Raw genomic sequence first — 22,098 nt, 5'->3', positions numbered from 1 at the left:
CATAGCCAGACCCAGGCTATCAGATGCCATCGTGTGAAATTCTCTGTCCAAATATGAAACGCTCTCATGCATGGAATTAGCTCTTTAACCAGCAATCAACCAAAAGCGGCCCAATAACAACAAGGTCCTGTGAATGGGCGCCTGTGGCATAGCTAATCACCCATTAGAGAGTTAGCTAGGCTGGCGTTGATGCTCCCTCAGCACCACAGGGATAGAAAAAAAAAGTAATTAGGTTTAATGTGTGTTTGATACAACATCAAACAGTATGTGGGTTAGGTGGTCTAACGGTTACTGGTGATTAGTGATGCCACCTCCAGGTCATTAATGCCCCTGTCAGTATTGGTAATAAACTCAACGCCCACTGCCCTTTGACAAACTCTGTCCCCCTCCTATATTTTCAATATACCCCTCTCTCTGACCATCTTGTAAAATGGTACAAAATGACCACTTCTCTGGAACCGGTTACTACAGGTTGAAGCAATAGAGTAAAGCAGGTTGAAGACAAGAGTTAAGCAACCACCCTACATGAGGACAGTTACCTTGACGTCTCTGAACTTGGTCATGACCACGTCAGCGGTGGTGGGGTGCAGGGCGGGCAGCTCCTCATACAGGTTAGGGAAACACACCAGAGAACCCAGCAGGATCTGAGCCTCCACCCGCGGGGCCTGACAGACGGACAGACGGGGTGTCAACTCACATCCACTGTTTAAATCCATATCACAACACTATCCTTTGCAATCCAGTCATGGGCAAACAGAAGATGACGGTGTTGAAACAGACTATCGAACTGTACTGGGGGTCAGTGTAGCGTGGTGCATTCAGAAGTGTGTCAAGATCACTTTCACAGTCAAAAAACAAGGCGAGATCTACCACTCAGATTGATATATTTTTTCATATATACTTAAAAGAAATGTAACATGAACCTAATAGAAACAGTTCTGTAGGAATGAGGTTTGGGCAGTAGGCCAAATAGATTATCACAGCATATTGGCTATACGCCTGGCCTGACAATATTGTTATTCTCAAACTATATTATATTTAAAAACTAGAGCTTCGATAACAAAATATAATTCCCAGTTGGATCTCATCACAAGCCTATGTCAATCTACTATCACCAATCTACCATGCTGAAGCCTGCCTACGGTTGCCTATGCACTTGAATGAGAAGCGCGCTTCAATTACCAAAAATTGCTCTACTTAATTGTGGCCAGCAAAACTGTTTTTAACACGCGATTGCCTTTAGAATTGTTGCGCAATGATTGGGCTTATAAAAGTATGTTTCACTTCACAATAACAGCACTTACAGTTGACCGAGGCAGCTCTGGAAAGGTGGCATCCCATGACGGTGCCATGTTGAAAATCACCGCGCTCTTCAGTAAGGCCATTCTACTGCCAATGTTTGTCTACGGAGATTGCATGGCTGTGCGCTTGATTTTATACACCTGTCAGCAAGAGGTGTGGCTGAAATAGCCGAATCCACTCATTTGAAGGGCTGCCCACATACTTTTGTATAAATAGTGTACTACATAGCCTACTCCGGCTGTAAAGTGGTGCCATTAACTCAAAATTGAGATGTGATAAATTATATTCACAGACAGCTGTAACTCCCCTCTCTGTCAGAATGTCACAATAATAATGTTTTGTATTTTTATTGTGAACCAAAAACTAAAGTGACCAGCTAAAACAATTCATTGGCGCCCAAGCTAAGACTTAAAAATTGGTGTCGCACTGCCAAGTCAAAGGGTCGCAAATGAGTATGTTTTGGTGACAATTCTGAGCCCTGATAATTTGTGTGTATATGGAATCAGAGAGGGTGAATGGTGGTGATGTTCTCACGTTTAGCGAAGAGCAGGCTGTGACTCTGCTGGCTGCGATGATAAAGTCCAGGATGAGCATGGTGGCCCCGGGAAGGCCGACGCAGAAGAACCGAGGAGAACAGTGCTTAATGATGGTATTCACTATGTCCTGAGAAACACAGAGAGTGAGAGTGTTAGAGAGAGAAGGAGACCAATATTCACCATGACGCGAGGAGATTGGCAGATTGCCACACACAAACACACCTGGTCGACATGCATGAGGCCACAGTGCATGATGTTGTAGAAGTGTGTGAGGAAGTCAGAGTTGGGTGATACGTCCTGCCTCCTCTTCATGATCTTACAGATGAGCTTGTAGGCATGCAGCTTCCCCTGTTTGTACCTCTCAGTCAGCATGGTCGCCTGTACAGTGAACAACAAGCAGTCACAGACACAAGAGTAGAAGTATAACTCTGTCCACTTTTACATCAGGGTCATGATAAAAAAAGAATGTTCGCTTGCATCTGCACATTTTCTTCCCTGAAATTCAGAGGATAACGTGTGAAGAAGTGAAGTGACTTTTCCAGAACGGATTATAAAATGGAACGGTGAGAGGTACGAACTTTGAAGAGCCAGGGGGTGAGGATCCGAAGGGGAGGGATGAGGACCGGGGGAGGAGGAGACGACTGGTTGTCCAGAGAGATCCCCAGATTATCTCTGATCTGATGCGAGAAAGAGAGGGAGAGAGACACAATGAATGATAGAGGCGGAGAGAGAGAGAGTGAGTGAATGTCATGAGTGAGTGTCTTGTGTGAACCAGTCTGATGTGTGACGCGATCTAAGGGCCTGTCAATGTATGGAGTACACAGTCGGATTGGCTCCCATGATTCCCTACCTTGGCCAGGTTCTGCCACAGCTCACAGAGGTAGTCAAAGACCTGCGCGTGGATCTCTGGGTCCTTAATGGTGTTCACATCTCCCAGAATGCCTAGCATTCTCCGCCACATCACCGTGGCAACGTCAGCGTGCCAACCGGTCAGCGAGCCACCAGCCATCACACTGGAGTCCTCTGTAGGGAACTCACTGGTTTCTGAGAGGATAGAAGGGATGGCACTTTTAGTATCCAAAAAGTGCTGAGTGTGTTGTGCGTTAGGTGATGAGAGCAGTGTGTATGCGTATTACCCAGGTCATCTGGAGTCTGTACTACAGAGTGATGTATTTTCTCATCCAGCTGCAGGTCCTTGTGCTGCAGAGCTACATGTTCAGCGGTCAGCGTGGCTGGGGACGGGGTCTGAGAGCGGGAACCCCCCAGGGAATGCATCGGGGACGCACTCTCTGAACCTGGAGGGAGTCACAAACAAAGGAATGTAATTAATTAGGTAGTAATAATAGTTGATTGGATTTAATCCATATTTTTCCAGATGATTCAAGTGATTTTGTTAAGTAGGAAAGTCACTGTTGTAGAAAAGGATGAGAGATGTGGACATTGAAAGGTGATGTATTCTGATTTGTTGATCTGTAGCTCTGACCTGTGATGGTGACGGTATCTGCAGACAGGCCAAGCTGGCTCAGACTACTGGTCTCTGAGTCAATGTGCAGGGTGGTGAGGCTGGACAGCTCCTGTTCCTCTGCAGTCTGGGGTACTCCTCCCAGGCTAGTGTTATCCTGGTCCAACGACCCCGCACCAACGCCATCTGGACCAAAGCTGAAATCTAACAGCGCCACAACGGTCAGAGAAAGTAGTCCTCCTCCAACATGTCAAGAGCAAGCTACAATCCACTCTAACACACTCCACTGCTATGTTACTTAGTTACACCGCCATGTTTTTTTACACTGTGAGCAAGCAGCAACCGTGGTGATGTCAGACTTACTTTCAAACTTGCAGTTGGCATACTGGAAGGCGTTAAATGAATCCGATTGGCTGTCGGAGCTGATTAAGTCGCTGCTGCTGCCACTGGCGGGGGAGGTCCACTCGGAGGGCACGCCGGGGTCGTCCACGGGTCGTGTGGAGTTCTGACGGTTCAGGAGTTCTGGCAGGTCCTTAGGGATCTCCAGACTACCGGGGCTGCTGCCACGCCTGGTCATACCCTGCAAAGAGAGGTAGATAGGACATGTGAGTGAGAGAAAGGGGTAGAGAGAAGATAGTACTCTGATGTTAGGAATAAAGTTAAACACTCAGGGAGCATGAGATGAGGACATTCACTTACTCACTCAGCTGATAAACTAAGTGTGCGTGTGTGAGAGCATGAGCTTAATAGAGAAAATAGAGAATGGAACGGCGACTTACAGAGGTGCCTCCCGCTCGCAGACGCTCTTGGATAAACTCGTCCATCAGGTCGCCAAAGTTTTGGCTGCTGTTGCCTGCGTCACTGGACACAGGCCGCATCTTCTGACAAGTTTCCTCTTTGTTGGCTGTGTTCAGGCAGAGAGCAAAGGACATGCACGTCACCCCACCGTTCTAGATACTGACACACACAGCACGACAACTACTAGCATCTTCACCTCACTAGCATACAGATCAACACAATAGCATTGGGGAAAAAAATTCTTGAACGCATGTCCTTCCTATAGGCTGTGGAGAATGTTAAGTTCGGAAATGTGTGCCTGTGTGAAAGTATCAGTCCATACAGTAAGGTGACGGTGGTGTTGTATGTGATGTTATATAGAGAATAAGAATTAAGGTAACTGATGCACAAAGCTCAACAGAACAACCTTAAAGAAAAGCCAACCAACACAACAGGGTACAACCAGTGAAGCAATGCAGGAGTTACTCACATGCATTCCCAGAGAGAGGCCATGAGTACAGCACACCACAGAACAGAGATTAGTCAAGCTACGTTAACTCAACTGTGGTTAGGTGAGAGGGTAGCCAGTGTGTTAACTGGGTAGCCAAGAGGTACTGAAAGATGAGGCAGCATACACAGAAAAAGGCCATGACACATTATTAAAACAGAGTGGTAGTGGTTATTATATGTACTTTTTCACTCCGTTGGGCTGGATTGTCAGAGAGAAGCAGAGAGCAAAGAGTTTGTCCCCATCATGCCCTGAGACTTTCTCTGGTTAGTCTGAGTTTCCAAATTGGTTTTAGTTCTAGTGACCTGACATTTTTGTTTTAAGTGTCTACTGCCCTAAGCCACTAAATCTTTGCGTTAACTGTTAAAATAGTATCAGTAAAACCAAGGGGAAGAAAAAAGAAGAGACATGGGACTTTGCAGTAGTGTGTCATTGAGGTGACTCAAGAGGACCCAGCTTAAAGCTTTCCTGCCAGTTGGTGGTGCTGAAATCCTATTCTCCATCAGAAGGGCTATACTGCCTCCACCTGGTTGGAGGTAAAATGACATGTCAGAGCATCAGCGCAGACTAGAGGACAGACACATTTCCCAGGCTAATGTTCCTGTATAAATGAAAGCAATGGACTTTAGAGGACATTATAATGCTACACTGTGTGTGTTATATTTCAATGTATTATTGTAAATTAGTTAGCCTGTTTTGGCCTGATGAGATTGTAGAATTGACCAGTGTGTGTGTGCAGTGAATGTGTTGGGCTGTATGGTGTTGTGTGATCTGAGGAGGACGTGTGAGGCCGCATGCAGCATCCAGGGAGGGAAGGGGAGGGGCAGCAGAGATTTAGTCCCAGAAGCTGGAGGAAGAAGAGGAGGAGGGGGGAGCCGTCCCAGGAGGAGAGGAAGGGGGGCCTTCGGTTCTTTTTTTGGATTGTGTCAGCTACAGTACTTTAAAACAGGAAACACAAAAAAAAAGCTTCAATTCAATCCACATTCAGCAAAAAACTGTTAATTAAAAACGGAAAAGACGGAGGAGATAGAACGGTGATGCTTTGTGTTTTTGTTTTGTCGTTTTGTTTTCCATGTTGTGGTAGTGCCTTGGAGCACAGCAACGCAACTGAAGTCTCTCACCTGGTGCTTTTCTTCCAAAATAGCCCAATACATGAGTGTACAGGTCCCTCAGGGGCGCCTCTGTGGCCCCGCCGGGGGCTTTGCTGTGCCGCTGGGGAGACGCTGAGCCGGAGGCGTGGGCCTTGGGCTTGGAGAGAGCATGGACCACAGATTTATACACACCGCCCAACAGAGCCCCCTGCTGCTGCCGAGAGGGACTGATCCCCGATTCCGCATCCTGGGATCTGGACCGGGTCCCACGGGGCCGAAGGGCAGAGCGCCCAAGACGGACACGCCCTTGCCCTGTCGCATGACCCCCCACTCCACTGGCCTCCCCATCAGGCTGCTCCCCGTTTCCGCTCACCCCCTCCCCTCCTGACCTCTCTTTACCCTTTGACCCACCCAAACCTGCACCTCCAGACCCCCCCACTCCTACAGAGTGGCTGCTGAAGTGGCTGAGGCGGCGCAGCCTGGTCCTCCAGTGGGCCTCCTTGGAGTCTAGAGGGTTGTGGAACTGGACAGACTCTGTGGAGGGCCGGAAACTGACGTGCACCCCTCCCCCGTGGTGCTTTTTGAGCTTGCCCCGGACCAACCTGGGCTTGAGGGAATGGTGGAGAGAATGGGACTGCTGCCGGGGCTGAGGGGCTTGTAGGCCTGAACCTCCTGTCTCGTTATTATACTCACACTCTGTGGCATCCTGCCTGACCAAGTGGGGCTCTCCCCTATTCTCTGTGCTTTGAAGAGTTACCTGCTGGTCTAGACTAGAGCACCCCCTGCTGGCCAGCTCCCAGTCATCACTCTGCTCCAGACACTCATAAATGCTCCTCTCAGGAGGCTGCTGCTCTGCCTCTGCACTGTCCTCCTCTGCTGAGTCCAAGCTGCTCTGCTGCCTTACCTGGACCTGTTTCCTGACCTGCTGTGACGCTGACTGTACAGTCACAGCCACAGTGCTACCTTCCACAGTCTCACGAGGGCCCCTCCTCTCCCCCCCTCCACCTCCCTCCTCCAGGCTTCTTTGCATCAGATACTCCCTGAGAGAGCTAAGCAGGTCCTCCTCCCCCTCAGTCTCCCCCTCCTCCTCTCTCTCAGAGGACTGGGTGAGGGTGGAGAAGGAAGTTCCACCACACGTCCAGTCAGGGGCAAGGGGGCGGGGGCCTATCATCTGCCACAGGTGGTCATAGATGCTATCCCCCACCTCCAGAGAGGCCACGCTGCTACCTAGGGTAGTGGGGGGTTTGGGGGGGTGCAGGGCGTGGTGGTGGGGGACAGAGACAGCAGTGGTGGGGTGAGAGGGGGGACTGTCAGGGACAGGAAGTGCACCTTTGACCCTCTCGGCGATGAAGGGCTCCATGATGTCGGAGGCGCTGCTGCTACGGGGGAGCGTGGACCCCTGGGGGTCCAGGTCGCAAGACGCCGAAAACAACTCCGAAGCCGGGGTATCCTCGCTCTGGGAACAGTGGCGGATCCTGGGGGTCCGAGATGCCATCGGGGGATCGTCCATGTCTGGACAGAGGGGGGGGGCACAGAGCACAGCTCACTGGAGATGGGTCCTACTAACTCTACATGCAGGAAATACAGCGATGGGAATGGAAACAGTAACATACACAACAATGTGGTCCAGCGATATGATCTTATATAGTTTGCAGACATGTCCATATGCAGCTTCTGTGGGCATTGTCAAATCAAATCAATTGCATGTCTATAATTGCCTATACATCTAATATATGTGTATAGGATTAGAGGATCAGGTGGTAGACGGTAGGTGAGCTTGTATCAATGGTTTATTCTAACCCAATATCGCTGGAACCAGGAGCACCAAACGTTATGTATGCATGTTCACGGATACAAAAACAATGGTACACAAAACATGGCAAAAACAGCATTCCTTTTCATGGTTAATAAATGAATATTTCAGTTGCATCAAATAATATCCATATCAAAAGACAAAACAGCTGCCACAGAGGAAAAAGACTAATTAGAATACATCAATAACAGCAAATGAGAATTCATCCAAAAATCAGCTCTGGGTTGACAATATCTGTCATTTGGAGCAGATGTCATCAAAACCATACAATGATAGGGAATAGGGAGGCACCCCAAACCACATGCAGGACAAACACTTTTTTTTTTAAACTTTAAAAACACCCCCAGAGTCTTGGCCTGAGAGAAATATCCTTTCAGTTGTTTATGAAATGGTGTGGCAGCAAACAAGAGCCCCCCCCCCCCCCAAGACGAGCAGGCTGTGTGGAGTCGCAAGCATAGAAAACATTGCATACACACATATGCAAAGGCAGACAAGAAGTACACACAGATAGTGAATGAAGAAGTGAAGTTGGTAGAGATACAGATAAAGACACAGGTACAGGCGTAGAGTAGTGGGCTCTACCTGCCAGCTTGTCAGCTAGGGGAGTGAGGACAGAGTCAGGCAGGAGAGGGTGGTGGTGATGGACGAGGACAGGGGCACTTTTAGCGCTGCGGATAAAGGCTTGGGACAGGAGGCTGTCGCCCGTAGAGCAGCTACGCAGGGCTGAGGGACGGATGGCCGCCAAAGAGAGGAGAGAGAAGGGAGGAGAGGAAGGAGAGAAAGGAGGGAGAAGAGTTGAAAGAACGGGGGGGAAGGAAGAGAATAAAAGAACAGTAGGGGTCATCAAATAGAGGGACAGAGGAAAATGATAGAAAAGGGTGGAGTTTAGAAACAAGGGGAAGTTAAAAAGGGGGAAAGGAGGAAGGAGAGAAGGTGAGAAAGTGAGGGGAAAAAGTGAAGACGGTGACAGCAAGGTTGAGAGCAGTGACCTTCAGAGAGAGGAGGACAAGGAAAAGGTGACAAGCTGCTGTGTGGAGGCAGGTGGCTGTCTGTCTGTGTGGTTGTCTGTCTGCTTGTCTGTCTCTCAGGAGCCAGGTCACAGAGCCCTCCGTAAGCCAACGAAATCCTCCTGCTCAGTTTAACAATTCTTCACTGGAGGACGCCTACACAGTACCGATTTCCCATTTCAATGATCATGTATAAATGTCTAAAATAGGAATAACTTGCCTTGGTCAATTTGACGACAGTTAAATGGCAACATTGATCATCATACCAAAACCTTACAATGTACCATGTATAGATATACTGGAACCATTACATACAGCATTTTAAACATAAACACCTTGACACGAGGTTAAGACAACCAACCCTCCAGTATATAGACATGTAGTATGATAAATATGATGGCTGTGACACTAACCCCCAGTCTTCTGGCGTATGGTGTTCCTGGCCTTCTCCATGCCCGGAGAGCCAGCGGTGGTGGCACTGCGCTGCCTCATGGCTGCTGCCTGGCCGCTCCCACTCCCAGGCTGGTCCCTGCTCCAGCCCTTAGAGAACGAACGGTCCACAGCCATTTTCTGGCCCTCGTGAGCTCCCCCTAGTGACCCACACAGAAGGGAAAGATCGGGTACAGGTTGGTTCGTCTCTGTGGTGTTAAATAGAAAGGGAAAGAGAGGGAGAGATAGAGAGAGTGGAAGCAGTGTGTCTCAGAGTGTAAAGCAGTGATAGAGTTGTACCTTTCCCTTTGTGTTTCTTCTGTTTCTGTTCGCTCAGCTTGTCCAGCGGCAGCTCGTTGAGGTCCAGACTGCAACATTTAAAAGGGGCCAGCACTCACTTAGATTCGGTTAAAATTTCAACCTCTATTTTAATATTATTTTATTTTCAACGTGTCTTTTAACAAAACCCTTTGGCTTTTGCCTTCCTCAGTGAGTGTGTGCGAGCACACGTTCTCTTCTGTTTTTACCTGTACAGGTTGCGGGCCAGAACCTTGGTGAGTGTCTCCATGGTGAGGGACCACTCTGTGACCAGCTCCTCCCAGCAGGTGAGCGAGGACAGCACGGCCAGCAGGTCGTCCCACAGCTCCCTGGAGATGTACACGTTCAGGTTCCCCTTGATCCACGCCACTATCAGGGTCTACCAGAGGAAGAGGCAGAAAGACTAGCATGAAAAGGAGAAACGTCCTTCGCAAACTTCCCTTTGTTAGGTTTCATGCGGAGGAAGTTTGTGGAGGTACCATGGCTCTTTCTCAAGTCTTTGCTCGATTCCTTGTGTCCTCCTCTTCCGTCATTTCCCAAATTATTTTCAAATTGTCAGTGGGAAGCAAGGTGAGGATTCAAGGAATCAAGAGAAGACCATTGAGAAAGCACCCTCATGTGGTTAGTCACAGTATGTGTCCCAAATGGTTCCGTCTTCCCAATATGGTGCACTAGTTTTGACATCAGCCCCATGGGCCCCTGGTGAAAAGTAGTGCACTATATAGGGAATAGGGAGTAATTTAGGGCACACACCTGTATGTTGTGAGTGCTACGCTGGGTACCTGAAAGACTGCCCCGGCCAGTCTCCCTGAGAGGGTCATGTTCTTCTTGCCGTGGGGCATGATTGAGGGAGGTCTCTTCATCACACATTCGGTTACCCTCAGCAGGACCAGCAGGATCTGCTCCCTGCACAGACAGACGCACAGACAAGCAGATGCACCACAAATAAGAAGTGGTCACATAAGGATATGTTGCACAAAAAGTAGGAAGGTCCTACCTCTCCACCTTGGCCCTAACCCTTCTGTAGGTATAAGGAAAAACATTTAAGCTCCCCCAGTACACTGCTTATACCTGTCTAGACCCCTCAGATATGCAAACATTGAAGGGTTAGGGCTTATGGGAGTTGTGGGGAACAAATTGTGTCTGGCCGTAAATGTATGCTATGCTTCCTCATTAAAACCCATGGGCTGCTCATTTAGTGTTGTGCTATACCATGTCTTCTGGTCCATGGTTTCATGCATGACCAGGCTGCGGTAGATGTTAAGGACTCTCTTGCACATGTCAACATGTTCCTCTAGCAGCATCTTCAGCTCGTTGGCTGGTTCCAGTAGAAACACATTGGCCGAGTTGGTGACAAACACCTGGGGTGGAAGAGAGAGGGAGATGACGGTGTTGAAGAAAGGCATGGAACTGGACAGTACCGGATGGAAGTTAGTGATCGTTACATAATTACTTAATATGGTTGCCTATTGTGCATAATGTGTGAGTTGGCCAATAGAACATACCTGAAGAGTGGGCTGAACACCTGCATGCACACTGTACTCCAGCAGCTCTTTCTCAGACACTTTATTCACCCTCTGAGAGGACACAGAAAGAAGCGCAAATACACAACATATGTTAGACTGAGAGACCATGAAGACATGATGTAGCCTGTCTCCTTTGTCTTGAGGGTCGTGTTCATTACCAAATGTAAGAAAAACGGACTGAAACATGAGTGACTACCTGGACTCATTTTTGTCTTTACTGTGCCCTAATTAATAGGTCCCTGGGGCATCCATCCTCACCCACCCATAGCCCTATAGCTCCAGCCCTCACCTCTTCCTTCTCTGGGCCCTGCTGGGGTACAGGCTCCAGGTTAACCTCTCCGACGGTGGAAAATATCCTCTCCTCCTCCGGCTCCTTCATAAACAAAGGTTTGTCCTCCTGGGCAAACCACTCCTGGTACACACGCACCACCTTCCTCATGGCTGCAGCCTCACACATTGGCAACAGGAAGGCCTGACGACAACACAACAACGTCACTGTGCTGGATTCAAATGGAGCAGACTTGTTTATCCTAGTGGCTCTCTGTGGAGCATACTGACCCACAATAACAGACTTTTACAGGGATATTTAGTGTGTACTAGTATATGTAGGGTCGTTCCACAAAATGAGTCCCCTTTGTGTAGTGTAACTTTGATTTCACCTAATTTCAACATTGTCATGAACAGCACGTTCAACTTATTAAGAAAACATGTTGATTTCCCAATCTCATGAGGTTAAATAAATACAAAAATATAATATGTGCCTATTAAGTGTCAAATAAAGTAACCGGGTTGGCGATTTCATCTTAAATCTGCCATAAATCCCCTTGTGACATGGAAAGGAAGCTTGTGTGCAACAGTAAGGGGAAATTGAATGCAAGCTTCAAAATAGCTTTAATTTAATTATTTATTTTACATTTCTAGCCTGTCTGTCTATCTATGAGTAATATGCCCGACCCACTCGGTTTTCCACCACCAAGAAAAAAACTAAAAGAGTAAAACCAGCTAACCTGCTTTTACACTATGATTTGACTATTAATGTTCAATGTTTTTTTGAAAACATTTAAAAAAATATATATATATATATTTTTTTTTATCAGTTCATGTAACCTTAAAATGAGGGACAGGTTTTTGTGACCCGACAATGAAGCACGAATCACATGAAATAAATCTTTAGAAATGACTTTGTCAAAGCAACAAACAAGGGCTTTCCACTAACCTCGTTTCCATCCAGTTTTTATGCGAATAAAGTCATACCGAAAAAAGAAACAAATCTGTGATGGAAACAGGAAGTTTCGGTACGATTGTATAAATGCTGACAGATAATTTGTTCGTTCGACATGGTGGGATCTTTTTGTATCTGTAAAATGATTAAGTGAGAAATGGCGGTGGCAACACCTTTATGCGCAAATATTGATATAAAAACCATCATATCAAAGTTAACTTGGAGTCACGCGATATGGTGTGTGGCCCTCCCACTACAACTTGGGAAACCATGCAGTTTATTAGGCTACAGAATAAATCATTTATGATGAACTTCACAGTGTGGTGAAAGTGCACAGTGATCTTGATGCTCATTTGCAAAAAATATATTGAGGGCCTGATTCTGGTGACATGCTTGATTGACGATTGACAAATAAAACCCCATAATAATATAATAATCTCATAATAATCTCATTATGGAGACAAGCCTACCTGCACAGTATTCTCGCACTGCATCTGCGAGCTGTTGGCTAGAACGCACATACCAAGACCAAAGCAGGCACATTTGCTATATGCAGATTAACAAATCACGTACAGATTTTTCTTCTGCAGCAAGTCAGTTTGGTGGAAACAAACCACTGGTGGGAAAATGCACATTTTTTCTTTATTTGGATTTTAGAATAGTCGCATGAAACCTAGCTAATGATTGTGAACATTAAGACATTTGGGGGTTAAGTATCTTAAAACCTTTCTAGAAGTCACAGAAAGGGCACAGAGGTACATGTCAAACTGCTGAATTTTGGCACTTTCGCAAGTTCTCATTCATATAAAGAAATCTGACTTAATGAATTTTCCATGTGGTTCATATTAAACGGCACTTCATTTAAAGCTGCAACATCTAACTTTTTGGGTGACATGAACAAATTCACATAGAAATGTGAGTAAAGATTGTCGTTCGCATTGAAAGCAGGTCTAAGAAGCAGTAAATCTGCTCTGTGCGCTATTCCTATGCTTCCCGTTCATAAATAGATTTTTTGCATCTTTTACTTTCAGTTATGTACACCAGCTGAAAATACAACATTTTTGGTTTTGGGAAATATATTTCACAGCGGTTTAGATGGTACAATGATTCTCTAGACCACATATGTCAGAGTCAAGGCCCGCGGGCCACATCCGGCCCGCGAGAAGGTTTTTTACGGCCCCTGGGATGATCTTGATTTGTTATTAGAACCGGCCCGCAGACCGCAGCAAGCCGGCAGCCCGCAGATCTTTTACACGCACCAATACTACATTTCCCACAATGCAACGGTGACGCACCGAGCAGTAGGCTGCTTCATTTCAATATTTATTGGCACAGCAGTTGTCAGCATCACAGTAAAATTAACTTTCAGATACCCATCAAAAATGGCAAAACGGAAGGTGGACACTGAGAACCGGGGGTTTCAAACAAGGTGGGAGTCGGAGTATTTGTTCACGGAGGTAGCTGGAAAACCTGTGTGTCTTCTGTGTGGAGAAAGTGTGGCGGTACTGAAAGAGTATAATCTGAGACGACATTATGAAACGAAACACGCGGACAAAAACAAGAATATGGACATGGAACAAAGGCTACAAAAGGCAGAGGAATTAAAACGAGGCCTCAAATCTCGACAGGCTCTGTTCAAAAAAGCCAAATCACAAGGCCAGGCTGCTGTCAAGGCCAGTTTTATTTTGGCAGAAGAGATCGCTAAATCAGCCCGGCCATTTACGGAGGGGGATTTCATCAAAAACTGCATGATTAAAGTTTGTGACGAAGTTTGCCCAGAAAAAAGGCAACTCTTTTTAAATGTGAGTCTGAGCAGAAACACCATTGCCGAGAGAGTAGACCAGTTGTCCATCAATCTAAAAGAGCAGCTTGTGAAACAGGGAAAAGATTTCATTGCATATTCCTTGGCTGTGGATGAGAGCACCGACATTTCTGACATTGCCCAGTTGTCAATTTTCATCCGCGGAGTGGACTCCAGCCTAAGCGTGACAGAGGAGGTTTTGGCTTTACGTCCTATGCATGGCACAACTACGGGGCATGATTCGTATGAAGAGGTGTCAAGATGTGTAAATGAGATGGAGCTGCCTTGGGAAAAACTCGTGGGTTTGACAACCGACGGAGCACCTGCGATGTGTGGACACAGGAGCGGACTGGTCGTGAAGATACGGGAAAAGATGCAAGAGGAAAACGCGACAGGTGAGCTGACAGCTTATCATTGTATCATACACCAGGAAGCGTTGTGCGGTAAAGCCTTGAAAATGGAGCATGTAATGACCATCATCACGCGCACAGTTAACTTTATCAGAGCCAAAGGTTTGAATCACCGCCAGTTCAAGGCATTTCTGACGGAGTTAGAAACGGAGCATGGTGATTTGCCTTATCACACAGAGGTGCGATGGCTAAGCCAGGGAAAGGTGCTTCAAAGATGTTTCGAGCTTCGTGAGGAGATTTGTCTGTTCTTGGACAGCAAAGGGAAAGACACAACACAACTCCGAGACGAAATGTTTCTGTGTGAAATGGCTTTTCTGTGTGACATTACGAGTCATCTGAATGCAATGAACTTGCAGCTGCAGGGTCGGGATCGTGTCATCTCTGATATGTACAGTACAGTGAAGGCATTTAAAACCAAACTGACTCTGTGGGAGACGCAGATGCGGAAAGAAAATTTGAGCCACTTTCCCAGCTGCCAGACCATGAAAGAGAAGCTCTCTACCAGTGCGTTCCCGAGCGCACAGTTGGCTGATAAAATAGGTATGCTTGCCGCTGACTTTCGACGCCGATTTGCTGACTTTGAAGCACAAAAAAGCAGGTTGGAACTGCTCGGTAACCCATTTGCTCGGTAACCCATTTGCTGTTGACGTGGAAAGCTCACCACCAAACCAAACCCCAAATGGAGTTGATTGACCTCCAATGCAATGATGCACTGAGGGCAAAATATGCGGCAGTGGGTGCTGCGGAGTTCGCCCGTTTCCTCCCCGACACAATGCCCCAGCTGCGCATCCAGGCTGCTCAAACGTTGTCTATGTTTGGCAGCACATACCTGTGTGAACAACTGTTTTCTTTGATGAACTTGAACAAAACATCACACAGAAGTCGACTTACTGCTGAACACCTCCACTCAATTCTGAGGATTTCCTCAGCTCAGAGCCTTACCCCGAACATTGATGAACTTGTGGAAAAGATGGGACACCACCAAGTATCACCCTCAACCTCAAACAAGTGAACATTACTGTGCAATCACATATTTAGAGTTTTTACTCAGTTCAAGTTTAAAAGTTAAAGTTTAATATTTGTTTTCACTGCATGTTACTTCTCCTTAAACAAAGTGTTGTTTTTGATTAATAGATTTTTACACTTTATTTTATTGTATTTCAATCCAATTATATTTTTAAAATATTTCAGTTGAGTGGATGATAGAAAATTGCTATTATTGTTTTTTTCTTTGAAGTAAATTTAGCCCACTTTTGCTAAAATAGAAAATATAGGCTACTGATGGTGCCTTGAATACCGGTTTCTTTCATTTAATGTTCATGTTATGGGGATTTTTATATAAAGGAAATTTGTCTTTTGTGTCTGTTGAAAATTAAAGATTACTGACAGAGCCATAAGAAAATATTGCTTTATTTATCTGATCATATTGGAATATATTTGTTAGGTTTTCAGTAGGTTCAATTAGGTTCACTAGACTATATGCGTCATTTAAAAAAAATTCAATGAACATTCGAACAGTCCGGCCCTCGGCTTGTAGCTAAATTTTTTATTTGGCCCTCCGTCCATTTGACTTTGACACCCCTGCTCTAGACTGTCACGTAATCTGAAATTAGGGGAACAATTACAATTTTAGCAACCAGGAAATGGTCGGAGCAATTTCGGCGTAGTGCAGCTTTACTATAACAGGCTTTTACAGTTCAATATTGGTGCACAATTTCTACTTAAAATATAACAAGGGACCAAAAGGGGATTTTGTTGGAATGACCCAGTAGTAGTAGAAGAAATGTATTGATCCCAAGGACTAAAATGTATTTTTTTTTACAAACAGCACCAGCCAAACACAATGTACTGTGTGAGTAGGTGTGCTGTACCTGTCGGAAAATCTCAGTGATGAAGTTGACATTGGTCCTGGAGGAACAGAGGACTCTCCTCACAACCTCCATGTCAGTGAGGTGCTCCTCGTCCATACTACACAGGCTGGAGGAGCTGGGCTCCCTCTCTGTCAGGGTGGAGGTGTTGGAGTGGGACTGCTCCTTCTCACAACCTATCCCTCCATCCAGGCTGTCTGCCCTGGGGCCCAAGTCATCCCCTAGCCCATGTCCCCGCCCTGCCAGCCCAGCTGCTGCCCTCTGGGAGACAACCAGAGAAACACAATCATCAGTGACCACCATACAGCTCCGATAAGGCCTGGCAAATATATATGTAACACAATGCATGTGTTGGAGATTCACTAGTATAACCCACAGACCGAGCAATATCACAACTGAAAAGCTGTCTCAGAGCCCGTGTTTAATGTGAAGATATAATTATGCTAACTCTTCATACCTCTTAACTTCCCTCAAGTGTGATGCCTGCATGACCTACATAGATGTTTTTTGGCACACTCTCTCTATAACTAGACAGGGATGGAAAATATCGCATGGCATCAATTGTGGACCCGGGCTAGTAGAAATTGTTGTCCAGTAGCCCGGCTGCCATGTGCCCAAACGTTCCATCCATGTGCCTTGATACTATACATTGTGCTAACCCTGGCGAACTCTCCCCTCGGGTGTGTATACAGTGATTACCTGGATGTTCTTTGGCACGCTCTCCCTCTCTCCGTCCACCCCGGGGATGTGTGTTCCAGTGTTGGAGCGTGGCTCCAGCCAGAAGGACACCAACCAGCGGATGAAGATGACCCGGGCGTTGAGGAGGCTCTCCTTGGTACAGTACACTGCCTCGTTGGTCTCTGGGTCTTTCTTCACCACACTGTAGTAAGGCTTTGGTCTCATTGATGGAACCTCTGGGGGGGGGGGGGGCAGACAGAGAGGGTGAATAGAGAATAAGGATGTAACGCTAGTCCCCTTCTCACACCATTGTGCCACCCGTACTGTCCTGGCTCTGATATTTTCTTTCCGGCATGGTTTAAGCACATGGTCATATCAAATTGTATTGGTCGCGTACACATATTTAGCATATGTTATTGCGGTTGTCGCAAAATGCTTGTGTTCCTAGCTCCAAAGGTACAGTCAAATCTAACAATACACAACACAAAGCTAAAATGAAAAGAATGAAGAAATATAGAAGTATTAGGATGAGCTACGTCGAAGAATGTATGTATAACACGGCTCAGTAGTGTCAAAAAGGGTATCAATTGACTTCTATGCACACTGCACCACTATAGTATAATGCAAAACTAAAAATCAGTTTCTGTTTGTTTATCTCATACTAACTCAGATGTTCTCCTCACCCAGTATGGGATGGTACAAACTGGTCTCCTTGGAAAAGTTAGGGAATATGTGCGGCAGGTAATATTTCTTGAAGTTTCCAAACAGGAATGCGAAGCCCTTCTCGTGGTTATCTTTGCACTTCCACTCCAGACTTTTGGCCTGCAGGGTGTAAGACAACAACAGGGTGATTCTCATGAAATTGGCACTTGACAAAAACAAAAAAACAAAAATAAATTCCTACCATAATACCTCGTGGATCACGATCTGTATTTATCGAATTCATAACTATGGTTATGTTTGCTGATCATATATTATGCATTTTACAACTATTTCTACAACTACCGACGCCAAAATTGTCATTACCACAACAGTTTTTGAAGTCCAAAAAAGTTATCCGAATCTATTTCTAATATTTTTAACATTGCTCACCTTATGAAAATGCACGAATTAAACAAAAGTGAAAACAAATATACTGAACAAAAATATAAATGAAACATGTAGTGTTGGTCCATACTACCAAATATTATCTCTCTCAAATGCACAAATTTGTTTACATCCCTGTTATTGAGTATTTCTACTTTGCCAAGATAATCCATTCACCTGACAGGTGTGGCATATCAAGAAGCTGATTAAACAGCATGTTCATTACACAGGTGCAGCTTGTGATGGGGACAATAAAAGGCCAATAAAATGTGCAGCTGTCACACAGTATACTGAGGAGTATTTCTGTCTGTAATAAAGCCCTTTTGTGGGGAAAACTTTGTTATTTTGTAGTCATGTGAAATCCATACAGTGCATTCGGAAAGTATTCAGACCTGGACTTTTTCCACATTTTGTTACATTACAGACTAATTCTAAAATTGATTAAAGACAAACATTTCTTCATCAATCTACATACAGTACCTCAAAAAGACAAATCGAAAAAAGGTTTAGAAATCTTCGCAAATTATTTAAAAAATAAGAGACTTGAAATTGAAGTCAGGTGCATCCTGTTTCCAATGACCATCCTTGAGATGTTTCTACAACTTGATTGGAGTCCACATGTGGTATATTCAATGGATTGGACATGATTTAGAAAGGCACAGACCTGTCTATATAAGGTCCCAAAGTTGACATTGCATGTCAGAGCAAAAACCAAGCCATGAGGTTGAAGGAATTGTCCGTAGTGCTCCGAGACAGGATTGTGTCGAGGCACAGATCTGGGGAAGGTTACCAAAAAATGTCTGCAGCATTGATGGTCCCCAAGAACACAGTGGCCTCCATCATTCTTACATGGAAGAAGATTGGAACCACCAAGACTCTTCCTAGAGCTGGCTGCCCGGCCAAACTGAGCAATCAGGGAAGAAGGGCCTTGGTCAGGGAGGTGACCGAGAACCCGATGGTCACTCAAACAGAGCTCCAGAGTTCCTCTTTGGTGATGTAAGAACCTTCCAGAAGGACAACCATCTCTGCAGCACTCCACCAATCAGACCTAAATGGTAGAGTGGCCAGATGGAAGCCAAAAAAAACTCAGACCATGAGAGACAAGATTCTCTAGTCAGATGAAACCAAGATTGAACTCTTTGGCCTGAATTCCAAGTGTCACGCCTGGAGAAAACCTGGCATCATCCAAAAGGGGAAGCATGGTAGTGGCAGCATCATGCTGTGGGGATGTTTCTCAGCGGCAGGGACTGGGAGACTAGTCAGGACCAAGGGAAAGATGAACAGAGCAATGTACAGAGAGATCCTTGATGAAAATCTGCTCCAGAGCACTCAGGATCTGCAGAGAAGAATGTGAGAAACTCCAAATACAGGTGTGCCAAGTTTGTAGGATCATACCCAAGAAGACTCAAGGCTGTAATCACTGCCAAAGGTGCTTCAACAAAGTACTGAGTAAAGGGCTTGAATACTTATATAAATGTGATATTTCCGGGTTTATGATTGTCATTATGGGGTATTGTGTGTAGATTGATGACAGGAAAAAAATATTGAATCCATTTTAGAATAAGTCTGTAACATAAAATGTGGGAAAAGTCCAGGGGTCTGAATACATTCATTAGGGCCTAATGAATGTATTTATATTGACTGATTTCCTTAAATGAACTGTAACTCAGTTACAATTTCAAATCTTTTAAATTGTTGCATGTTGTGTTTACATTTTTGTTCAGTGTACATTTAAAATGTATTTTGCCATTTCTCTATTTACAAAAACCTTTTGTGATTCTTGTCTGTTATAATAGCTTGTGTATACATGTCATTTTTAATGGTGGGGTTGCTCTTTGCTGAAAACACAAACTCTAGATTGTGGCTTTATGTCAATTAAATGGGGTTTAAATACCCATATTTATTGACAACCCTTACTTAATTAAATGATTTTTTACAAAAAAATCTATACAATAGGCGTAAGCAGTTCTAGTAAATAATTGAGATGACCAGCACAGTAAACCCACTGATTATACCTTACTAGAGAATTAGCTTATTATCATTACCGAAATGAAGGTTCTTATTACCAAAATTGACCTAAAAATTACCCAGTAAATGAAAAAGTTGTTTTTCGGTAATGAGAGGCCCTTAGCTCAATCTGAAAGTAACAGGAGACAGCCATTATCTGTCAGCAAACAGTTGACCACATTACTAAAGCCCATTCATGCCTCCATGTTGGTAAGGTAATGGTTCTCTTTTTCCCCAAGTGGGTGTTTGAAAATAAGATCCTCATTCTGGAGACATATAAGTGAAGAAATGACGTTAACGTGTGCTCATCTAAGGACTACTTCTCTAGAAGATGCATGATGGATAAAACTTTATTTTAAAAAATAAAGCAACTTGGAAAAGTGTTACGGTATTGAGAAACATGACCAGACTTTTTTTACTTAAAAATTATAGTTTAATGTAAACTTCAACTACTATACAATTTCTATGATTTATGGACAAACCACAGCAACATTGTGTTTTTCTAAGGTAAAATTGTATAAAATAACTGAAGAATTTAATCCGGACGCATTTCGGTAATGAGAATTTGGGGTGGAAATTTACAAAATTGGTGTATTTAAAATAAGTCACTGTACCATAAACTAAGCATTTTAGCCTTCAGAATGATAGTTGATTGTTGCAGATGCATCATGGTTTTCTAAATCTATTTGCTACTGCCATGGTTACAACTGGTTTCATGAGAACACCCTCAACACAACAAGAGACTACTGTAAACAAAGAATAACAGACAGGATAAGAGACATGCAGGGAGAGGAGGCTTTGTCTGGGAAAGCCACGGATAGAGAAAGCAGCACAGCCATTAGCTCAGTGAGTGTGTGTCAGCGTACAGTACACTGCAGCGAAAGCATGCAGATGCAAAATGTAATGGTGGTCAGTGTGTTGCTTATTCCACTGTCCAACCTCCCCAAACTGAGGTTGAACCAGTGATCCTCTGCTTTGCAACACACGTGACCGTGCTCTTTGACAATGTTGTAATGGGTTGAGCCACCCAAAACGGTACTGATTGGATGGCTCCATCCGCAACATTTCAAGCTAGCAGTAGCAGGCCTTTACGGCAGGTTCTTAACTCCGTTACACAAGCTTATTTAAAATGACACAAGCTTATTTAAAATGACGTAAGTCACTTTTCAGGGGGTTACCACCGTTTGCACTTGCAAACAGACAGAAGGCCATGTCAAAAGGCTTGCCGGTCGGTAGTAGGTAATGCTGCATCCACGCCAAGCATGTTAGCAGTGTTAGTAATAAAGGGAAGAGTACCTGGTTTACCATGTATTTCAGAAGAGCCTCTAGAAAGTATCCTGTGAGGTCTTCCTGGCCCTTATCCCCTGACTGTGGAGGAACCAGGGGACTGATCTCTTCTGGAGTCACTTGAGCTGAAGGAATGGAAGAAGGGAAGAGAAAGGAACAAATGCAGCAGAATCAACACCTTGAGAGGTACACCCACAGTTACGTGTTCAATAATTTGGTACATGTATGACCATTAAATTTGAAATTGGCCATATCAGTTTGAATATGAAATAGTTGTTGGGTTGCCCTCAAGCTTCTTCCTAATAACATGTCACGAACAAGGTAACAGGTTTAGAAACAAAGCATTAATACTGACTCTCCTGAAGGCTGAGAGGAGGGTTCACCAGGTTGTCCAGGGTACGGGGTCCCAGCTCTGACTGAGGGGATGGGAAGCCTGGGATCAGACAGGCAAATATCCATAGCTGCTCTCTCAGTGCGTTACCCTGCAGGGCCTGCATCCATAACAGGAACAGACGCACACCCTCCCTTCGGATCTACAGGGGAGAAAGAGAGAGACAGTCAGGGACATACTCATAGAAATCGACTATAAGCCAGTCTATTTCTATGAGCATACCATTACCAAATGCCCACAGCAGTCAACACCATTGCAAAATAGGGAGAGACTAGAAAAACAGGAAGACTATTACAAAAACAAAAGTTGTACATCAATCAGAGGCAAGTTGGCTACTGGCTATGCTACTGACAAGTGAAGGACCAATCTGATATACCTTTAAAGAGTTCCCAGTGTGCAACAGCTTCTTTAGGATGAGGCCTGTGAGGGAAGAACAATTCACATCAACCAGAATATGAATAACCAGCAAGCCCCTCCCCCCCAGTACTACAGCACATGTCAGAGTACTCGGTCAGACCTAGGAGACCCTAATCCCCAGGTCCATGGCATTCTCTGTCTTTCTCTGGGTGGCCTTTGTAT

The 22,098-nt window shown here is 45.1% G+C and overlaps 1 protein-coding gene across 1 annotated transcript in view; it reads right to left on the bottom strand.

The window, feature by feature from the left end:
- Window positions 1–22,098, bottom strand: part of LOC124001787 (ral GTPase-activating protein subunit alpha-1-like) — a 77,543-nt gene that overhangs the window by 36,771 nt on the left and 18,674 nt on the right. The window contains 23 exon segments of the mRNA XM_046308862.1: window positions 540–665; window positions 1,837–1,965; window positions 2,061–2,216; window positions 2,417–2,515; window positions 2,689–2,882; window positions 2,975–3,133; window positions 3,322–3,504; window positions 3,664–3,880; window positions 4,080–4,204; window positions 5,707–7,188; window positions 8,910–9,086; window positions 9,226–9,293; window positions 9,453–9,622; window positions 10,026–10,149; window positions 10,456–10,604; window positions 10,749–10,820; window positions 11,059–11,241; window positions 16,074–16,331; window positions 16,770–16,984; window positions 17,432–17,570; window positions 21,138–21,253; window positions 21,484–21,661; window positions 21,896–21,939. Of these exon segments, the coding sequence (XP_046164818.1) occupies window positions 540–665; window positions 1,837–1,965; window positions 2,061–2,216; window positions 2,417–2,515; window positions 2,689–2,882; window positions 2,975–3,133; window positions 3,322–3,504; window positions 3,664–3,880; window positions 4,080–4,204; window positions 5,707–7,188; window positions 8,910–9,086; window positions 9,226–9,293; window positions 9,453–9,622; window positions 10,026–10,149; window positions 10,456–10,604; window positions 10,749–10,820; window positions 11,059–11,241; window positions 16,074–16,331; window positions 16,770–16,984; window positions 17,432–17,570; window positions 21,138–21,253; window positions 21,484–21,661; window positions 21,896–21,939 (4,763 nt within the window).

The sequence above is a fragment of the Oncorhynchus gorbuscha genome, linkage group LG17, assembly GCF_021184085.1.
Source record: "Oncorhynchus gorbuscha isolate QuinsamMale2020 ecotype Even-year linkage group LG17, OgorEven_v1.0, whole genome shotgun sequence".
Taxonomy (NCBI): Eukaryota; Metazoa; Chordata; class Actinopteri; order Salmoniformes; family Salmonidae; genus Oncorhynchus; species Oncorhynchus gorbuscha.
The sequence above is the reverse complement of the archived record's forward strand: the minus strand, read 5'-3'. Positions and strand labels throughout refer to the sequence as shown.